Source organism: Schistocerca piceifrons, chromosome 2 (assembly GCF_021461385.2).
Source record: "Schistocerca piceifrons isolate TAMUIC-IGC-003096 chromosome 2, iqSchPice1.1, whole genome shotgun sequence".
Classification (NCBI taxonomy): Eukaryota; Metazoa; Arthropoda; class Insecta; order Orthoptera; family Acrididae; genus Schistocerca; species Schistocerca piceifrons.
Window position 1 is genome coordinate 202,650,007 of NC_060139.1, and position 21,135 is coordinate 202,671,141.

A 21,135-nucleotide genomic window follows, 5' to 3' on the forward strand; every position below is an offset into this window, starting at 1 on the left:
TCTATTACATGTCCTGAGTGCAGTGGGCACCACCAGGTTGTGATACTTAGCTATTTTTTTTAAAAAAGTAAAAGAATATGTTCTCAGAACGTCACATAAACTAAAGGAAGGATTGTGGGTGTTGAATTCTGAATATTAGCGAGATTTGCATTTTTGAGAGAACTTGAAACAATTATTCAATGGAACGACGTACTTCTATTGGCATTCGATGGCTTGTCAGAAATGAAATGACAAAATAAGTATCAAACTTATGACTGGAGCTCTCTTCAAAGAGCCAGAAATATGTACAGCTTTTTATTGTCATACACGACGTGTTACAAACAACCGATGTAAACGAGCAGTTAGATAACGATTTCCTGAATTTCCGAACGACACTGTACTACATCGTTGACGAATAATCAAAAGACGAACATAGGGAGAGTGTTAGCAAGTGTGGCTGCCTTGGCGAACATTGAATAAGACAGCTTTTGGAGAAAATGGTATCACCGCAATACTGCTGAAAAATCTTGGACCAAATTCCCTCAAAGATCTCACAGAAATCACGATAGAGATTTGGCAGAGAGAAGAACTTCCCGAAGGTTGTAAAAGTGCCCTAGTTCTCCCAGCACACAAAAAAGGCGAAAAAATCGGATTCAAATATCGTAACTGCCGAGGACTCTGTCTTCCGCTAGTTACAGACAAAATTCTGTCAGCATGCTCATCTAAAGAGTTCAGGAGCAACTTGGTCACAATATTGGCGAACACCAAGCCAACTTTCACGCTGGTAGAAGCTGTGTGGAACAACTATTCAGTTTAAAAATAACACTAAAAACAAAACGTACAAACATTTTAAAAATTTACAAAACGCTGTGAAACAGAGCCCGATCATAGGCTTCTTTGTGAACTTCAAGAAAGCATATGATTACATCGATCGGTATCGCTTTTATTGTCCTCGAAGAACAATAACTAGCCCCAAAAACCATAAATCTCATCAAACAAAGTTTGCCCAACACAGCGTACAAAGCAAAATTCATGGGAAGGAGTAAAACCAGTTTCTGAAAAAAACCGGTATCCGTCTGGTTTTGGATAAAGCCGTCGGAGAGTAGTAAAAACTATTTAAAAACCGAGACTACTGGAAACCTATACGTCTTGGGAGGTCTAACAATAACATCCAGATTTGTTGCCTAGATTTCGCAGATGATCTCGCAATTCTAACAGACGGCGAGCCAATAGCAGCTACACAGACAGTCTCGAAGAATGCGCTGAAAGAGTTGGCTTTCAAATATCCTAAAGAAAAGAAAAAAAGTGCTTCTACTCAAGACAGACTACTAAAAAACTGATCAGAAAATATGGACAAGTCGACAGTTCCCCACATTTCATGTATCCAATCTTGGGCGAAATTGTTGAACCTACAGAGAGAAAATTCGTATGCAAAAGATTAGGAGACCTTGTGGTAAAATAAGCAGTGTCTACAACAAAAAACGTATAACCATCAGACACCATAGCACATTTATCAAGCCTGAAGTCTTATACGATGGCGAAGCGCTTACACTTCACAGAAAAGGTGATCTGGAAGGTACCCAATAAGAAGAACGTAAAATTCTTAGAAAAATACGAGGGCCAAAAGGACAGAAGATGGATACAGACAACAATCCCGGCAAACAACCAAAAAACCATCGAGAATCGCTGCACAAATCAGAAAAAAAATATTGAAATTTTATTTCCATATCCACAGATTCCCAACAATGTGGCTCAAATAAGTTGGACATACGTAGAAAAATGGTTCAAATGGCTCTGAGCACTATGGGACTTAACTTATGAGGTCATCAGTCCTCTAGAACTTATAACTACTTAAACCTAACTAACCTAAGGACATCACACACATCCATGCCCGAGGCAGGATTCGAACCTGCGACCGCAGTGGTCGAGCGGCTCCAGACTGTAGCGCCTATAACCGCTTGGCCACTCCGGCCGGCACCTACGTAGAACTCAAAGCCATACCTTAGATAAAGAAGGTCGGAAAGGACTTAGAAAAGTCTGATATAAGTTCATCAGACATTTGTAACAGCCAAAGGCTGAGCCGTCTCGTGCGCTTTCGTATCCCCTGTAAGAACAACTCACACTAATTTTATCCGGCGGGTCACTTGAGTTGGCGCGTTGCAGCCTAATTGGTTAACTTCATTCTTAATTAACTCGGAAAGGGCACAACGTATCGAAGGTTTTCGTTAACGTTTGATTCCCAGCACACCCAACTGTGCAACACTTTAACAATTTTCAGACTGTTTCTGATTGTCCTATGTGTTATTGTTGCACAGTTGTAAGGAACTTCAGAAAGATGTGATCTGGCTAACATTTCCACTTGCTGTAATGATTGGCAGCTCCTTTCAGATGTGGATAAATGTAAGCTAATGCCTTTACAAAGGTAAAGGAACCGACAGTATCTGATTACATGCTTAGTGGCGAATATCTCGATCACGTCGCATCACATAGGTATTAATGGGTAATGATGTGAAGCCATATAGAATGGGATGGTCTCGTAAAATCTCTATTAGGTGAAGGATGTGTAAAGGTTTGTTGTACGGCCTCTGGAAAATGCTGAGCATCTACAAAGGAAATAGCGTAAAAGACGTTGATGCAGCCAATTCCAGAATATTATTCGAGTGCTTGGAATCATTATCAAGTGGTCATGCTGGCAGACATCGAAAGAATTTAGAGAGACGTTGCTACAATCGAAACGGGTCAGCAAAACCCATACGAAAGTGTAACAGAAGCGCTCGGAAGATGTAAATGGGTGTAGAAAGATGGCTTAGTTCTCACGATACCCTGTTAGTAAATTTGGAGAACCAGTATTCGAAGATGACTTCCGACCATTGTGCTGCCATCAACGAATATCTCGCGTAGCGCTCCTGAAAAAAAAAAAAAAAAAAAAAAAAGGTGTAGAGAGATTAAAATGCCAAAGTACATTTAGAGACTTACAGTACATTTCCCTCCGTCAATACAGAAATGGAATAGAAAAAGGATAATATTGGCACTATGTACCCTCCACCATGCACTGTAGAATGATTTGAAGAGTATATATCTAAATGTAGATGACGCATTATTACGACGTGTATATCGGGTGATCCGGGGGAATGTCAGGTGTACAGGGCGAGATCTCAAATCTAGTATGGCCAAGAAGGAATAAATAAAATAACTGTTACAACGAAATTCTCCAATATCACGATTTTTGCTATTGTGGGGACAGATGTCTGTTTTCATAGCAATGCAAAAGTCTCATTCCAAATTTTTAGTTGCGCGGTTTAACCGCGTGGTGTGAGGCGTCTTGCCAGGATTCGCGCGGCTTCCCCCATCGGAGGCTCGAGTCCTCCCTCGGGCATGAGTGTGCGTATTGTCCTTAGCGTAAATTAGTTTAAGTCATAGTAAGTAGTTTGTAAGCCCAGGGAGCAATAACATCAGCAGTTTGGTCCATCAGGAATTTACCACAAATTTCCAAATTGTTTCGCTAACTGGAACATGGGAGGGATTGCTTGCTTGTATCTTATACGATTATGCACATTTTGAAGCAGAATAAACAATTAATAAATATAAATGAAGCCTCTGTCTACTACAGCTTATAGAACATTTTGAGAGAGGTTATTCAAAGATATTAAATACACAACATTCCATAGCTGCAATATTAGATCGATATGTCTATAATCTCGGTTGTACTTAGGCACCACACAATATTTTTCCATCTTCTTCTCCGTTTGCCCCATAAGACTCTAGAACAAACCATCCGTCTATGTGTCTTGTCGTAAATCTATCTTCATCCGAGCATAAACCAGCTTTCCCTCCAGTCAAATTGTGGGCTAGTATCTCTGTCATATTATCAACACTATCGGTGCTTCTCTCATATTTATCTCTATTTACTCTTTTCCATTTCTCTTGCTATCTGCACCCTCTGACCACTTAATGTCTTCTCTACATTTGATTCCTTTTGTGTTGCTGCCTTATATTCGTTAAATGTCATTATTCACTTTCTAAAAGAATCAACACAAAGTTAATATGGCTGAAATTTTTAATTTAATATATCGTAACTACATTATTTGTTATTACATACCCAATAACAATAATAATAATAACAATAATTATCATTATTATTAGTGGTAGAAGCAGTATATTGTTATTTTAAATTAAATCTTCCAATTAAGTGATAAGTAGTTTTATAGTATTTCGTGCAATAGCTCTGTTTCAGCAGTACTGCATTTTTCAAGAATACCCGTGAATATTATAGTTAGTAAATTCCATTTACTTTAGTGTTCGTTCTGTGTGGAGTTTAATGTATATGTCATTTTGTCAATTTGACAGCTAGTTGACGGTTCTAAATGATGCTGTATATTTACAAAGTGGTTATACCTACTCAGCGGTATTGTTTGAGTTACAGAGAATTCAGTTGTTTGTGTAGTCTTTGGTTGTTTATGTTTTATACGTTGCCATGTTTCAGAATGGCAATGAAATTTACTAGGTAATGTTTCAGAATGGCAATGAAATTTGCTAGGTAATGTTCGTTTAAAATTTCATGCAGATAATTTTCCATGTGTATATAAATTTTCAGTTCTTCCACTGCGTTCATGGCAACTCCTTTTAGTATTATGTTTAAGATTTGAAGTTCAGTGTCTCCTCTGTCTATATAATGGTGTAAGTAGGGTGTTTACCTTTTATGTTGGTAACGCCTTCGTAACGCTCTGTATGAAAATCACTGACTGTGCTGTGTGCAGCCTGTGGCTGGTTTGCATTGTTGGAATATTTGCTATTGTAGTGTTGGGCAGCTGGATGTGAATAGCGCGTAGCGTTGCACAGTTGGAGGTGAGCCGCCAGGAGTGGTGGATGTGGGGAGAGACATGGCAGAATTTTGAGAGCGGACGATCTGGACGTGTGTTCGTCAGAAGAGTAAATTTATAATACTGTATATCGTGAACTGATATATATATATATATATATATATATATATATATATATATATATATATATATATATATATGCATTGTTTGTTCTCTATAAAAATCTTTCATTTGCTAACTATGCCTATCAGTAGTTAGAGCCTTCAGTAGTTAGAACCCTTTATTTAGTTGGCAGTATTGGCGCTCGCTGTATTGCAGTAATTCGAGTAACGAAGATTTTTGTGACGTAAGTGATTCATGAAACGTATAGGTTATTGTTAGTCAGGGCCATTCTTTTGTAGGGTTGAAAGTCAGATTGCGTTGCGCTAAAAATATTGTGCGTCAGTTTAGTGATAATCAGAATAAGTAGAGAGAGAAATGTCTGAGTACGTTCAGTTTTGTTCAGCTGTTTGAAAATCAAATAACATAAGGAGTTTACCAGCACAGTGATTCATAAATTTTTCTAAGGGGAGGTTTCAATGGTTTCGTTTTTTGTTTTTTAAATGCATAAGAGACTCGATTGATTGCTGTCACTGTCCTTAGTGTGTTCTCTAAATCTGATGTTAAAGCTTCGTTCTGTTTGCCCAGTGCGACAACTATAACAAATTTTACTTTGGACAAACAGGACGAAATTTTAGCAACAGATTTAGAGAACATACTACAGATAGTGATAACAATAAATCGCATCTCTTCATGCATTTAAAAAACCAAAACCATAAAGTCTACAGTATCGGAACTGCACTTCCAATCTTACACATAATACCAAAAGGGATCGCCATGAACGTTTAAGAATATTTAGAAATTTATATATGCATAAAAAATTATCTATATAACATATTAAACGAACAGACGAATTTCAAACATAAAATTACCTAGAGAATTTTATTGACCTTCTGAAACATGACAACAGATAAAAAAATAAACGAACACAAACAACCAAATTATCTGTAACTCAGCTGTAACCACTTTGTGAACATATAACGGCTTTGAGAACTATTAACTAGCCGTCAAACTATTATGTGACTTTATTTTACCATCATAAAAACAACGACAACTGGCAAAAGAACTTTTTAGTGATGCAATATGTACATCTCGCCCAGTGAGACATCGGTATACACGTACAGTTAACTCCATTTACAAATATCGCAAAAGTAAACCAAATTTACCAACTGTAATATCCGCAGGTGTACTTGACAATGGCAACATTACCGAAATGGGCCTAGTCTACGAAATAAAATAAAACCTTTAGCAGCAAACTTGGCAGATTCAATTTAAAATGTCATACAAGGATATATCTCATGCTATGAGCCCAACTGTACAAAAAGTATATTGTTGTTGATGGTACTGTTGGTATGTCCTTTCTTCTTGTTACTATACATATTGTTTATACTGAGTCACTGAAGATGTTTGGATAGATGTATAAGATAATATGAAGGTTCTCAACTTACCAGGATAAATAACAACGTAGACAATAGAACATAACTAGTTACTCTATGTGTGTGTGTGAGAGAGAGAGAGAGAGAGAGAGAGTGTTGCTGATTTACAGCAGACAATTTCTTAATGCTGTCTCATAGTTAGCACTTATATTTTGTATGTTCTGCTCGTATCTTCCATATTTGCACTTTTTAATATATATTCCTCCTCTCTCATCGGATAGCATAGCGTCTATGAATGGATATTTGTAAGTTAGTATTGTAATTCAATACAGTGTCAGAAATTAACTTTCAACAATGTGTAATAACCTTTAATTTGAGTTTAACTGATTCAGGTACTACCTCTTATGTGAACCGAGGTGTTGTCTGGCTGTATCAAGCGGCATGTACACGAGCTAGTTGCTCGCCATGGATGGACGGAGCCCAAGCGCTCGACGCCCCAAAAGCCCAGATACTGGAAAGAAGCCACCGCCAAAGCCAGCGCGGTTGGTCCAGGATGTTCGAGGCGACACCAAAAGGAGTAACCTCTCGACGGTATCCAAGACTGACACGACAACGAAAGGTGACACAAGGAAACTGGAGAGGAACCTTCAGACTGTTCTCGAGTGCCCTGTCTGCTACGAGTACATGGCGTCGCCCATCTTTATGTGCCCTAACGGTCACAATTTGTGTGGGTCCTGCCTAACTAAGTGCAACGAGTTGTGTCCGACGTGTGACATGCGCATCGACTCGAGGCGGAACCTGGCGCTCGAACAACTGTCCGTGACGTCACTGTACCCTTGCAGCTACTCGAACCGCGGCTGCCCACAGAAGCTGCCTGCACATGTGAAGCTCTCCCACGAAGCTGGCTGCGCCTACAGGCCGCTTGCCTGTCCCCTGGTCTGTGGCTGGCGGGGTCGCCGCGACCAGCTGCTTTCCCACGTCACCATGGTGCACCCTGACCGCTACTCCATGAAGAACCATGACCTCCCGCACTTCTGGCAGAGCATCACCCAGAGTGACTGCTTCCAGAACTACCGTCACGCGGTATTCGCCTTCGGCGAGACTTTCGCCTACGTTAGGCGCTTCAGTATGGAGCGTCGAAAGATGCACTTGGCTGTGCTGCTCATTGGAGACCCAGCGCAGGCGTCCAACTTCCGGTACAAGTTCAAGATGGCCAAGGACGACAGCGACCGCCACAAGTCAATGTCGCTGGCGTGCTCTGTCCACTCATACGATGAGACCCTCGACGCAATCTTCCTTAAGAACAGCTGCATCACTCTAGACTTTGAGACATTAGTGTTTTATGGGAATGGGCCACGTAGCCTAAAGATAAGCAAAGTGCAACAGACAGGCCACAGTGAAAGTAAACCCACTGTCGTCTGATGTACTATAAGAACTTTTGTTGAGTCTATGTTTAGAACAATCAGATAAATGTAGTACACCGCTCAGAGGCATTAAGAAGTGAAGAATCTCATTAGATACAAATTCAGTAAGTTTACTCATCGTCTCTCTGCGTGTATGTATGTATGTGTGTGTGTGTGTGTGTGTGTGTGTGTGTGTGTGTGTCTGCCTGCCTGCTTTCTCCTTTAGTGAAGATGTGACCATCCTGTCAGCAGTAGCTGCTAATATCAGTACTTGATATGCATGGAATAATGCTATCATTTTTGTGTATTATTTTCTAACTTTACAAATTCTGGTTGTTATTTCATTATTCGCCAAGAAAAAATTGTTGACACTGAGCCCTTAGAGAGAATCTAGGACGAGATATGTGACAGCAATTGCGTTGCTTTGATTTCTTGCCATAATCATCAGCCACGATAGCATGTGACATCCAAGCCCATTGAAAGAGAATATTTTTCTCTTGTAAGAACTGACTCCTAATAAAGAATTGATAGACTAAGTAACTGTAGGGCAGAGTTTAAAGGTTTCGAACCTTAGTGGAGTTGGGTAAACTTCACCTCAGTAGATAAATATTTCGGCTGTGAATATTGTTACGAAAGGTTGTGCAAATTTTTATAATGTCACATACTAAAAGATGAGTTTTCAGACCTCAAACGTATTCGTTAAACGTTATCATTGGCGGTCACATTGAAACATAGCATAGCAATATACGTTAAGCGAATGGAAGTAATAATTTGAGGCTGCTCTTGAATCACTATCTAGATGACGACTGCCTTACAGTAGACTGGGAGTCACCAAGTTGTGACACTCAGCCTCACCCACTCGCTAATCCAAATAGATAGCGTCTACAAATCAGATTCGTTGATATGGTTCGCGAAAAACGGTACCACTACTAGCATAACTTGTAAAGGCAGACAGAAATAGTTTAAAATTGAATACATGAACAGTGTTACAAAAAAGTGATGGTTTGTGCCTGAAGGTGTTTGTAACAAAAAAACCAGGCTTTTTTTACTACAATCTCTTTTTTTTAGTAACTGTTTATCTATTATGAATGAAATATTGTTTTATTGTACAGAAATTTCACTGTCTTAAACAATGGTCACTTGTAATTTAAATTTTATTTATTTTGTTTGTTTGTACTTTTCACATCAATAGAAAGCGAAGTACATCTCAGTATTTAAAGCAATAACAGTTAACTGTATCTACAATAAACCAATTTAATGTAATATGCTTTGTTTCATTGTTAGTTAAGACATCTCACATACATGAATGAAATTCCAACAGTATAACAGTAAACGGCGTCCTGTTGTGAATTAGTTGAAAGATTCACACCCTGTGCAGGATTGACACTCTAAGATTGATTTAATTTTTGATGAGAGTAACAAATTAAGGTATCTGCCAACGTTAGTGATCAGTCATAAATCAGCACCTCCCCCAGTTTAGTCAGGCTACCAGACAAGCCCAGATAGCTTCGTTGGCAATAACTGCGAACAACAAGGTTCCGTATAAAACTCTAAAAAATGTCAGTCCAGTCAGTTACAAAATTACGGTTTGTAGTTTGCGCTTTTCACAGCAGAATGTAAATCTTGCTGCTCGTTGGACAGTTTACTTTTGTAACCGATACAGTCAGTATGGAGAATGGGATTCGAACCCAGCTCTACTGCTCACTAGGCAGGTGCGCTAACCATTATGTCATATTGGCACAGGGTTTTGTACAGCTGCACAGGCTACCCTAGCATCTCCCCCACTCAATCCGAAATCCCATTCATCCTACAGCCGACTTGGTATTCCCCTTAAACTCAAATAACATTGCAGATGCTCACCAACTGAAATGAAGTAGCACCTCAGCATCAAACGAAATGGAGGATCCTGCTTGAAACCCAGGCCTATGTACTTTGATCAAACGAAACTTTGTAGTTGCAGGGACTTTAACAGCAATTTGAACTGAGTGGCAGACTGCGTATGTACATCACAGATGTTTGAGGCTTGAAACAAGTCTCTGGAACAAAAAAGTTTCATTTGATTAAAGCAAATGTTCGTGGTTTCAGACAGAATCCCCAGTTTCGTTTGATGTTGAGGTACTCTTGCAGTACAGTTCTCCAGCCTACGCAGTTGAACACCAAGTGGGCTGAGGTGTAAATGGAAATTAGGACTGAGGAGGCAGGCTCACTAAGGTGTGACATGGTGGTGTAGTGGTTCGCACGCCTGCCTTGTGAGCAGGAGGCCCAGGTTCGAATCCCAGCCTTGGTAAAAAATACTTCATTTGTCGTTTCAGTATGCATATATACATCATAAATATTTGAGACTAGATAAACGTCTCTGGCACTATATACTTTCCTTCGACACAGTCACTTCTGGGAAAGGTGTATAATGCACTGACAGCAGTCACTTAAAAAAAGATTAATGCACTCCAGATGGACAATGATAAATCTGTTTTGAGAAGTGTTTGTAGCTTTCCACCATAAACATGATGTCAATTTCTGTAAATCTCTGGCCTGAAGGACACCCTCTAGACACTGGGGGTTAATCACTTCATTGTGCTGCCCGTCCATTGCATCATTTGAAAAGAGAGAAAACCACGTCAATTCACGACTCACCGGACAACATTTAATTCCATCTTCGGGCACTGTACAGTTGTTTAGCTCAATAAAGACGTGCAGCCTTCAGCCGCCGTAATCAAACGGTTTTTGGGAGGTACCTGGCTTCAAACTTCGATTTATTTTCGCAATATTCGGTCGGAAATTGATTGAGATGAGCATCTAACGAGTGATTGCTTCGCTCCCTGTCGGGTTTGAAACAGACTGTAATTGAGAGGACGCGACACTCGTCTTTGGTCGCTGTCGGTAAGAATATTTGCACAATCACTTGTCTCACGCCACATTATATGGCTGTGAATGGTACTCTGTCCGTGTAGACTCACTGTACGGTTTACGATGATACAACAATAAACTGGCTGACTTTATTCATGTTGTGGTCATGGACACGTCCATACATGACAGCTCTTTTCTGCCACTGATGACTATTCCTCACCTCCCACCATTAAAAATATTTAATAAGAAAAGAAAAAAAGAAAATTTCATCTAACTTAAATGGCGACTGTTCTTTAGGTTCTTTGTCAATCGGTTTCATTGTTTATAGCCGCAGGAAGACGGTAAGTTCTTATGTACATAGGACTTAAATTTTATGTGGTTAAAAGTCGTAACGTAATTTCAATTTGAAACATGTTCATTTACTTGCAATCAGTTCGTTACGCTTTCCTCCCACGGTTTGAAAGTAAAACTTGACTGTGCCGTCTACGTGTGATCAGCTCGTTGCATTCATGGCTCTGTATGAGTCCTTCTCGGCAAGCAGTTAAAGTAAATATTAAGGCTGTCAGTCGTGCAATGATTTCTTTCAGTGACCTGCAGCTCAGCGCTTTAATTTAAAGTAGACGAGAACGGTTTCCATTCCGTAGATGAGAATCAACTGTAGGGCGAAGATGAACTTTGTGAGAAAGAATTAGGGAACAGTGATCATTTGTGTATTTTTCAAACAACCCAGAAGTAGTATCTTCTATCGGCAAACGGATTTATTACACCACAATTGACCATTGTAGTTTTCGGTTGGTGAAGAAGAAGTTATTCATCACTTGAAGATTGATAATTTTAATTTAGAGTACTTCAGTCTCACATACATTAACACAGTTACCGTTTACATTCAGAAGTAGTATAATTACGGCACTTAAAAGTAAGTCATGGGATACTGGCGACATTCCAATCAGAATTTAGAACACTTCCTTCCGCATTCCAAATAGTACATAAAGTTACACCACACAGTCAGTCACACGGATAGGAAAGTTGAAACTCATAGAAACCTTACGAAGTAAATCTGGAGAAAGACTATTTACAAGAACATTGTAGTAAAATTGCAACGTAACTGGGTTAACCTTCCACCTACCTCATTCTTTGCAAAATGCTGCTTCAAACATGCTCTGAAAACCAAGTTGGTGTCTGATCATGCTATTCAAGCATCTCATGCACCTTCACATGTCATTTACTCTACGCATGTTTTTTCAGTCAGTTTTTAAGAGCAAATTCCCTTTTCGTTGTTTTTTTATTCCAAAAATAAACAGTTTACAAGGTAGATATTTTCCCCATTTAAATCCAAGAGCTTGTTAACGTGGTAACATTTGATTAATGAAAACTAATAAATATGCAGATACTCAAATTTATTTATCATTATGAACAAGAAAACTAATTCAATAAAAAAATTAAATTTTAACAGAATTCAATCACTTCACGTATCATTTTTTATGGAAATTCGCCCCCTGATAGGTTTATAATATTCTCGATACACAGGAAGAATGTACTTAAATAAGTCATCGATATCTTTCATCTCATATTCTGATAGTAATTATTTAATATTATTCAGTTTTTTGTTTAATTAACAGTCCTTCAATTCTCTACACTTCTTATCTGAGGAAGTGACAGTTGTACCCGCACGTCGTGTCGCTCTTTGGCGAAATTTAAAGCTAACCCTTTCCACAGTGTTTTTAGTGAATGATGTCTGGTATGAAATGCGAGTATTTGCCAGTATTTGTGTAAATTCCAATGATTTTACTTGTGCAAGTGGGGTAAATTGGAAATTAAATTTCTTCGACACTGGTCTAAAGTCATGAAATCATCATTGCAGATCTGCCTTGGTAGAAGAAGATTTTTTCGATCCATACATTTCCAAAATCGTACGAATCCAACAGGGGAGAATAAATCAGCTCATTACTCACAATAATATACAGAAGAATGGAAAGCAATGTGTTATTTAAATCAATGAGTTCGGCTCTAGGGAAGGTAAAGGCACCACAGAGGCAGCTGTGACGGTGCGCTTATTGCTGGAAGCAAGACACGTACAAGAGATCTGTCGACCGAGAAAAAGCGTTCGATACTGTAAAATAGTGTTAAAATGTACGAAAGTCTGTAAAATTTAGTAGTTTCTTATATCGAGAGTAGGTAACATGCAATATGTACCAGAACCATCAGCGGAAGATAGAACTGGAAAACCAAAAACCATGTTCTAGAATTTGAAAGGGTGTAAGATAGGGATGCAATCTTTTGGCTCTACTTTTTAATGTGCACATCGAAAAACCAATGCCAGAAATAAAGGAAAGGTTCGAGTATGGGATTAAAATTTAGGATGAAGGGATATCGATGATAACATTTGTTGATGACACTGATGGTAAACCGAATAAAGATGAAAGTAATGAGAAGCAGGAGAAAACAGAAGAAGTGTAAACTTAGTATCAAAATTCTTGACCACGAAGTATGAGAAATAATAAATCAGGTACCTTCGCAGCAAAACATATGTGAGACAAAGGAAGGAGGACATAGAAAGTAGACTTGTACAGCCAATAAGCAAAAGGAGCCTGTTAGTATCAAACGTACGTCTTAATTTGAGGCAGACCTCTATGAGAGTGCATTTGGAGATTTGGAGCACAGCATTGTATGATAATGACTCACGGATTGTGAAACAGCCACAGAGAATCGAAGGTTTTGATATGTAGTGCCACAGAATGATTTTGAATATGAAGTGTACCGATAACGAATGAGTAGGTTCTCTGCAGAGTCGATGAAGAAAGGAAAGTATGGGAAACACTGACAAGAGAAAGGGACAGGATGATGGTGCATGTGTTAAGGCATCAGGGAATAATTTCCAAGTTACTAGAGGGAACTGTAGAGGGTAGAAACTGTCGAGGAAGGTTGGAACATATCAAAAAATAAATAAAAAATAATTGAGGATGTAGGGTGCAAGTGCTACTCTGAGATGAAAAGGTTAGCACAGGAGAATATTTCGTGGCAGGTCGCGTTAAACCAACGAGAAAACTGATAATCCAAAAAAGCGTACAAAGACCGTATTAGAATATTCATTTGAGGATGTCTTTTCTTAATACGCAGAGTACATAAAACAGGAAAACGTTAGATACCAAATAATTCTAATGATAATGTAGTAAAAAATTGCACCTGTGTAACATCCATCCAACATCAATTGCGGAAATGGAACTTCACAGACTATTGTTACTTCGTTAAGGTCATCAGTTAAAATTTTCTTATCATCAATTACTTCGTTATAAATGTCACTGTTACTTACGACAAGTGGGCAAAATTGTTGGAAACCGATCTGCAAAAGAAGCATACAGTGGAACAAACATCTAGCAACTATTAAATAACTTCTTTTGTGTTAAAAAAGTTTCCTCTTAAACGAAGTACTCAACAGTTATACTGCAGTTTATTTTCATCGTCAAATTTTAATACAGTACAGCAATCCATTTTCCCTCAAAGATTTTTCTTGTAGGTACACACTACATTGATAGTTATATACAACAAATTATTTTTCCTTGAGAAAAATCTATTATTGTATACTCTGATTAAAGAGTTAATCAGTGAACACAACGGCCGTCATTCATCTTTCAAGTTTCGCAAAAGATTCAACCAGTAATATTCTTACTTTTTTTCTGAAAATCGTAGTTGCTTCCTGCCAACACCGAAATTCTTCCCAAAAAGATTCCCCCTCCCCTCATAAACTAAAAAAGTAGTTTTACTGGAGATGGAATGGTCAATTAAATTGGTTTCATCAACGTTGAAGACGCCTTCCACGTCACATTGTTAATTTTGAAGCCAAAGTAGACTTTACACAATCTGTAGTCATAGTAGGTAAAACTTGATTAATTTCATTGCAAACTTTACTAACACTGTTCTGTTCCTTTTGCTTAAAATATTGTATTCCACCCAGCCTAAATATGCAGAAAATTCATTATCCATTTGTTCATCAGCTCTTAGTAGCAATAAACATCATAGTATGGGAGCATTCTGATATCTTTATTTGAACCAAACCAAGCAATACTGTTTACAAATCTTTGTACATGGTCTTTTCTTACGTCTTTCTATCTGGATCGAGCATACTTCTCTCAAACATTTCCGAAATTTGAGCTCTATTTTTATGTGTCACTGACAGAATAAAGTTAGAAAGTCATACGTTTCATGAATAAACATCACTACTCCAATTCGCACTCTCCAAAATTGCGATGAATAATATTCAAGTACTTTTTAGGAATGTAACTTCAAAGTTCTCCTTTACATTAAGCGTGAAGTGTGACTTGTTACGACACACACATACAATACCAGACTGACAAAGACGCAGCTTTACTGAAGTCTGACGTTTGGTGAGGTAAGATGGCGGCGTCAGGAAATTTGTGTATGGTAATAATGTAAGTTTCTGAAATGAAATGGCGCTGTAAGCTTTACGATATGGTCTAAAGAGGTTCTGAAGTTGAGCAAATATTTGGGTACTATTTCAGTTTAACACGTACTTTGTAGAGTCGTGTTACGAGAAAACATCAAGTCACCTACCTACACAGACATTGAAAGCAGACTTTAGTTTTCGTAAGAACACTTAAATGAATAAAGGTACTTGTTATCAACGACAAATAGCACGCTCTGCTTGCAGGAGCACTTTTATAACGAGCATACTATTCGAACAGAAGCCAAAGTTGATCAAAACTGGTTAATAACCTATCATTAAGCTGCATCTGTTAACACTAGACTATTAAGCGCCTTAAAGCAGTGCTCTATTTCTGATAAGACAAATTGTAATGTAATTATCTAGGTTTAAATACTGCACAAAATACAAAAGCAAAAATATGTGTCTTGTCTCTGGTTATGATGCTTGTGTCTTCTGTCTGCTGTGCGAAAAATTACAGCCAAACACGACGCATGTGTTGAGCGTTATGTGAAAACTCTAACTACTGTTATTATAACAGTTTATTCCCATTTCTTATGACTGTCCTATCAATAAATAAACATTTGTTTGTCCTTTGCGCTCGTCGCCATGTTACGATTCAAAAATGCATGCTTCAGTGACACCAGTGATACTGTATACTTTACTGCCAGTCTATGCATTTCTGGGAGTTATGCAAAGTTGCGCTTGAGAGAAACCTTGTGTTCTCGCTGAATCTCACTAAACTTTCCACCATTAAATCTCTACTTGAAATGTTAACTGAGTTCCGATAACTAAGTAATAACTGTCACTATGATAACTAACGGTAACGTTTTGTCAGTATAGCAACTGTCACTAATGATGTTATCCTCTCACCTTGCTGACGTCACCAGCGGCTGCGATGGAAAACTGGGTTATCTCTGCTCCCCTCCAGTCACAGCAGCCGAATGTCGTTGTTACCGCAAATGGCGGGCCTGGGCAACCATGTTAGAAAAAATACGTTTAACAATATTGCATAGGAAATCTAGCTACTGAATGTAGTGTAGCTGCAAATTGGGTAAGAAATAAAAATTTAAATGACTCTATTGAATTGATAGATTGTATTTGCTGTGTGGTTTTAAGGAAAACAAAATATGAGGGCAGCGAACAACACACGCCGGATGGGATGAAATTGTCTGAGGATGTGCACATTTATTACCATTGCCAGTTCACTTGAGGCTTTGTACTATGCCCTTGTAATTCAAGATAGTTCTAACCTAGCACCAGAATCTGAATGATCACCAAGGAGTCTTGTACTGCAAGGAAGCAAAGGAGAGGATGTTGTTATGGGAGGCCAGTATCCTCTTTTTATAACACAAATGCACATGTGAATTAATACTGTTCTTTAATTACATGAACTGGAAACTTAACTTGAATAGAGTCCTTGTGTTGTGGTACAAGCTTATCAGTAATAATCCTCTAGCAGACTGATGTAAAGTACAATTCTGGTTGAGGTAAAGTAGTCCTACTATAGTCTCTAACCTGGTCGCAACGTACTCTCGTAGCCTGCGACGAACTAAACCTGTACTGCGAGTAAACTGACAAACGCCAAACTGGAAGAGTGAGTCAGCGAGGCCCACCTGCCAGCGGCGGCGGCCTAAACACATCCTATGAGGAGGTGTTGGCGGCTTGTTGCTTGTGGGTGTGTCTCTGGCCTCACTCATGATAGGCGTGCTTGATTCAGCGCCTACTTAACCGATGTTCGCGCTTCATCTTTGTTGACCGGTGTGTCTGGTGACAGCTTACACCTGTACAATCACGTACTACTTTTGTCTTCTGAACAGCCTAGTTCATACACAGTGCACAGTCAGTACAAGTAACGTTCTTTCAGCTAAAGTATTGTTAACTCTTCATGTCGACAGTTTCTTCAGACTTCTCCACTCTGTCTTGTTACACGTATGGTGCATAAATTAGGAGCGTTTTTTTATAAGTTTAAATAACGTGACAGATACACATAATAGATACCATCTTCAGATATATAGTTGAGGCTCACTGGCCATTTGACCATCTTCTGTGCGGATGCACAAGCAGTGCCCAAACTCTTACGGGAATCGGTAAAGCCGTGAGTAATGAGTGTAATGGGCAGGGGCACTACGAACGTAGTGTAGGACAACAAACTGGGAATGTCGGTCTCACGGGAGGCGTGCCAGAGATAAGTCCCTCCAGTCGCGCTATTTTCTGTGTCCTCGGTGGCTCAGCTAGCCGGCCTGGTAGCTCAGCGTGTTCTGTCAGAGGGTTAGCTACCCTCTGTAGTAAAAAAAATGAGGTAATCGATCAACAACGAACTTAAACGAGTGTCTTACGACGTCCGCCCCGAACAGATGCAACGAACGAAAGCGAACAACATGAGATTTAAAAAAAATAAAAAATAAAAAGCTGGATAGAGCGTCTGTCATCTGAACAGGAGATCCCGGCTTCGAGTCCAAGTCGGGGCACACATTTTCAACTGTCCCTATTAACGTATATCAACGCCTGTATGCAGATAAGTGCATTCATTTCATTGTATTGATTTAATTGTAATTTCATACGTAACTGACACTTTAGACATCAATAGGATATTATCTTTCACTATTTGAAATAGTCTACCAACGCTGGGATAACTTTTAGATTCGACCACTGTAAAATCATGTAGTTCTGAGGCTAAGAACTCGTCGAGCCACATTCCGAGTGCATTTTCATCCGGAAAGAAAGTTCCGTGAAGGTTGTTCGATAGAGAGCGGAAAACATGAAAATCTGAGGGTACAAGATCAATTGTATAAGGCTATTGCAGAATGACTTCCCGATCCAACTCCGGAGTTTACTGTTTCTGTTAGTCTAGCAGGATACGGGCGGACGTTATCGTGGAGTATCATCACTTCACACAGTCTCCTTGGTCGTGGTTCTTGGACTGCGCCAACAAGACGTCTCAGCTGTTGACAATAAACGCAAGCAGTGGTGGTTACACCTCGGGGAGCAATTCATATTACACCACACCATCGCTGTTACACTAGATGCAGAACATTATCTTTTGTGGATGCGCACACGTCTTTTTACGGGGAGCTGCTGCTTTGTTTGGGCTCAACCATTCCTTTCTTTTTCAGCATAAAGACATCATTTTTTCGTCACCAGTAACGATGCAGGATAGGGGTGATCTGTGTTGTTCACGAGTCAAATGATGACAAGCATGCAGAGATGGACATATGGCCACCCACTAATTTTTCTGGTTTTTGCTTAGAACATGTATTCTCTGTACATCCAATTTTTGAACCTTCCCTAATGCATGCAGATGTTGTACAATGCTAGGATAGTTACATTTCGTCACATCTGCCAGTTCTCGACTACACTGACGTGGATCATTGTGGATTAATGTCATTAAATGATCTTTATCAAACCCCGAATGTCTTTCTGAACGTGGATAGTCACTTATGTCTAAACGATCCTCCTTAAAGTGAGAAAACTATTTTCTTGCTGTGCTCTGTCCACTGGCATTATATCTATAAACGGCGCATATGTGTATGGCTGCCTTTGATGTTGTCACCCTTCTACTAAACTCAGACAAAAGAATATGTCTGAAATGTTCCGATTCCTCCATTTGGCACTCCACTGTGTACAGCTGTACACACTATCTCCAAATGACAAAATGTAAACTCAAATAGCCACAGTGGATCACAAGTAAAAACAAATGACAATCAGTAGATAAACCATAGCAGCCGGAATACCAACATGCAATACAAGAACGCTGCGAACTTAAACACCAAACTAATAAAGACCTTCTGCCTCAAAATCAGAAAGTAATCATTGGCATTGAGGTAATATCAAGCAATTTTCTTTGGTAACAATTATTCTGACAAGTTTTTCAAACCTATATGGAATGTGTTCGCATCTGCGAGTACGAACAACTATCAACTATATAATGGAATGACGATAATGATAATTTGTGCCGGACCGGGACTCAAAACCGCTTTACTCGGGCAGTTTCCTTAAACCATTTGGCTACCCGTGCACGATTGACGGGCAGGCCCAGACTTTCGCACATTGTCGTTCCTCATCACAACCTGTACTCGTACACATGTTTTTTTCTCCATACAGGGGAGGACGTCTTAACTGGAAGTCGCTTCCTGATACAGTATCTGCTGCTAAGGAAAACTGAATAAAAAATGTTCACATGTGTGTGAATTCCTAACGGAACAAACTGCTGAGGTATCGGTCCCTAGACTTACACATTACTTAAACTTATGCTAACAACGACACACACACCCATGACCAAGGGAGCACTGGAACCTCCGGCCGGAGGGGTCACGCAATCCGTGACATGGCGCCTTTAACAGCGCGGCCACTCCGCGTGGCAAAATTGAATTGTTTCTCTTAACAACACAGGCACTACAATATCGTATACACTGTCAAAAAAAAAAAAATGGCTCTGAGCACTATGGGACTTAACATCTTAGGTCATCAGTCCCCTAGAGCTTAGAACTACTTAAACCTAACTAACCTAAGGACATCACACACATCCATGCCCGAGGCAGGATTCGAACCTGCGATCGTAGCAGTCCCGAGGTTCCGGACTGCAGCGCTAGAACCGCACGACCACCGCGGCCGGCTATACACTGTCAATCAACTACTAAGCTTCTTGAATTTCACTCGAATCTTCATCAGGAAAACAACTCTGTCCACTCTTTAGTATTGTTTCTCTAGTTTTAGCTACATTTAATACATTCACTACCCTTATGTCCAATAAAGAACCGAATACGCCATGTACTGTTCCATCAAACTGTTCTACAGCACCACCATTACTTGATGACACCACAACAATTTAAAACATAAGACAGTTTCTTTCAAAATCAGTTCGCCTTCTCACAGAATCGGCAAACATTTCGTTTAATGCTCCCCTTTACGATTCCCATTTAAATTACTAGTCCATGACGTTCCATCGTTGACGACTTTCACAAAACTGCGAACTGCACTTCTATTACTCTTTATCCTCAACTGTCTCCTTCTTCCTATTATGCTTAGAACACAGATCATGTTTAACCTCAACCGCGCGTATTTCGTGTAAATTACTTTACACTGATTTATTTTATTTTACAAATTGTCGAAGTCAGAAAATTTTAACAAAGAACATTGTTATGAAACGGAATAAACTCATGAATTTACCACAATTGTGTGAACCGAAATAAATCAATAAATACGAAAAAGAAGTTAAGCAGGAAGAAATCTAATCAGAACAGATAATCGCAGGTTAACAAAACTACCTTCTCAGACTTTCCTGTAAGTTCTAAAGTGGAATACAATGATACGACACAATTGTAGCGAGAGCCAGATATGGCTTATCTTGAATACCACAAACATCGACGCACACTGCATAGCTTGGTGCCCTGTCTTGAGTGTGCTCCTGGTCACAGTATTGCGATTTTCTTCTGGGAACAGTGTGGACTGATTCTGCAGGTGAGATATTATATTACGACGATGCTCAATACATCTACATCTACAACTGCATGGTTACTCTGCAATTCACACTTAAGTGCTTGTCAGAGGGTTCATCGAATCATTTTCATACTATTTCTCTACCGTTCCACTCTCGAACGGCGCGTGGGAAAAAGGAACACCTAAATCTTTCCGTTCGAGCTCTGATTTCTCTTATTTTATTATGATGACCATTTCTCCCTACGTAGGTGGGTTTCAACAAATAATTTAAGTATTCGGAAGAGAAAGTTGGTGACTGAAATTTCATAAATAGATCTCGCCACAAAGAAAACCGCCTATGTTTCAGTGACTGCCACCCCAATTCGCGTTTCATATCAGTAACACTCTCACCCCTATTACGCGATAACACGAAACGAGCTGCCCTTCTTTGTACTTTTTCGATGTCCTCCGTCAATCCTAGCGGTTAAGGATTCCATACCGCGCAGCAATATTCCAGCAGAGGACGGACAAGTGTAATGTAGGCTGTCTCTTTAGTGGGTTTGTGGCATCTTCTAAGTGTTGTGGCAACAAAGCGCAGCCTTTGTTTCGCCTTCCCCACAAAATTATCTATGTGGTCTTTCCAGTTTAAGTTGCTCGTTATTGTAATTACTAGGTATTTAGTCGAATTGACAGCCCTTAGATTTGTGCGATTTATCGTATACCCAAAATTTATGGGATTTCTTTTAGTACCCATG

General features: G+C 39.4%; 1 protein-coding gene across 1 annotated transcript; it reads left to right on the plus strand.

The window, feature by feature from the left end:
• The first annotated feature begins 6,739 nt into the window (after positions 1 to 6,739).
• On the plus strand, positions 6,740 to 7,696 carry LOC124775253 (E3 ubiquitin-protein ligase SIAH1B-like). Its single transcript, XM_047250091.1, has one exon. It carries the CDS (start codon positions 6,740 to 6,742, stop codon positions 7,694 to 7,696), a length of 957 nt encoding a protein of 318 aa, XP_047106047.1.
• Positions 7,697 to 21,135: the final 13,439 nt, after the last annotated feature.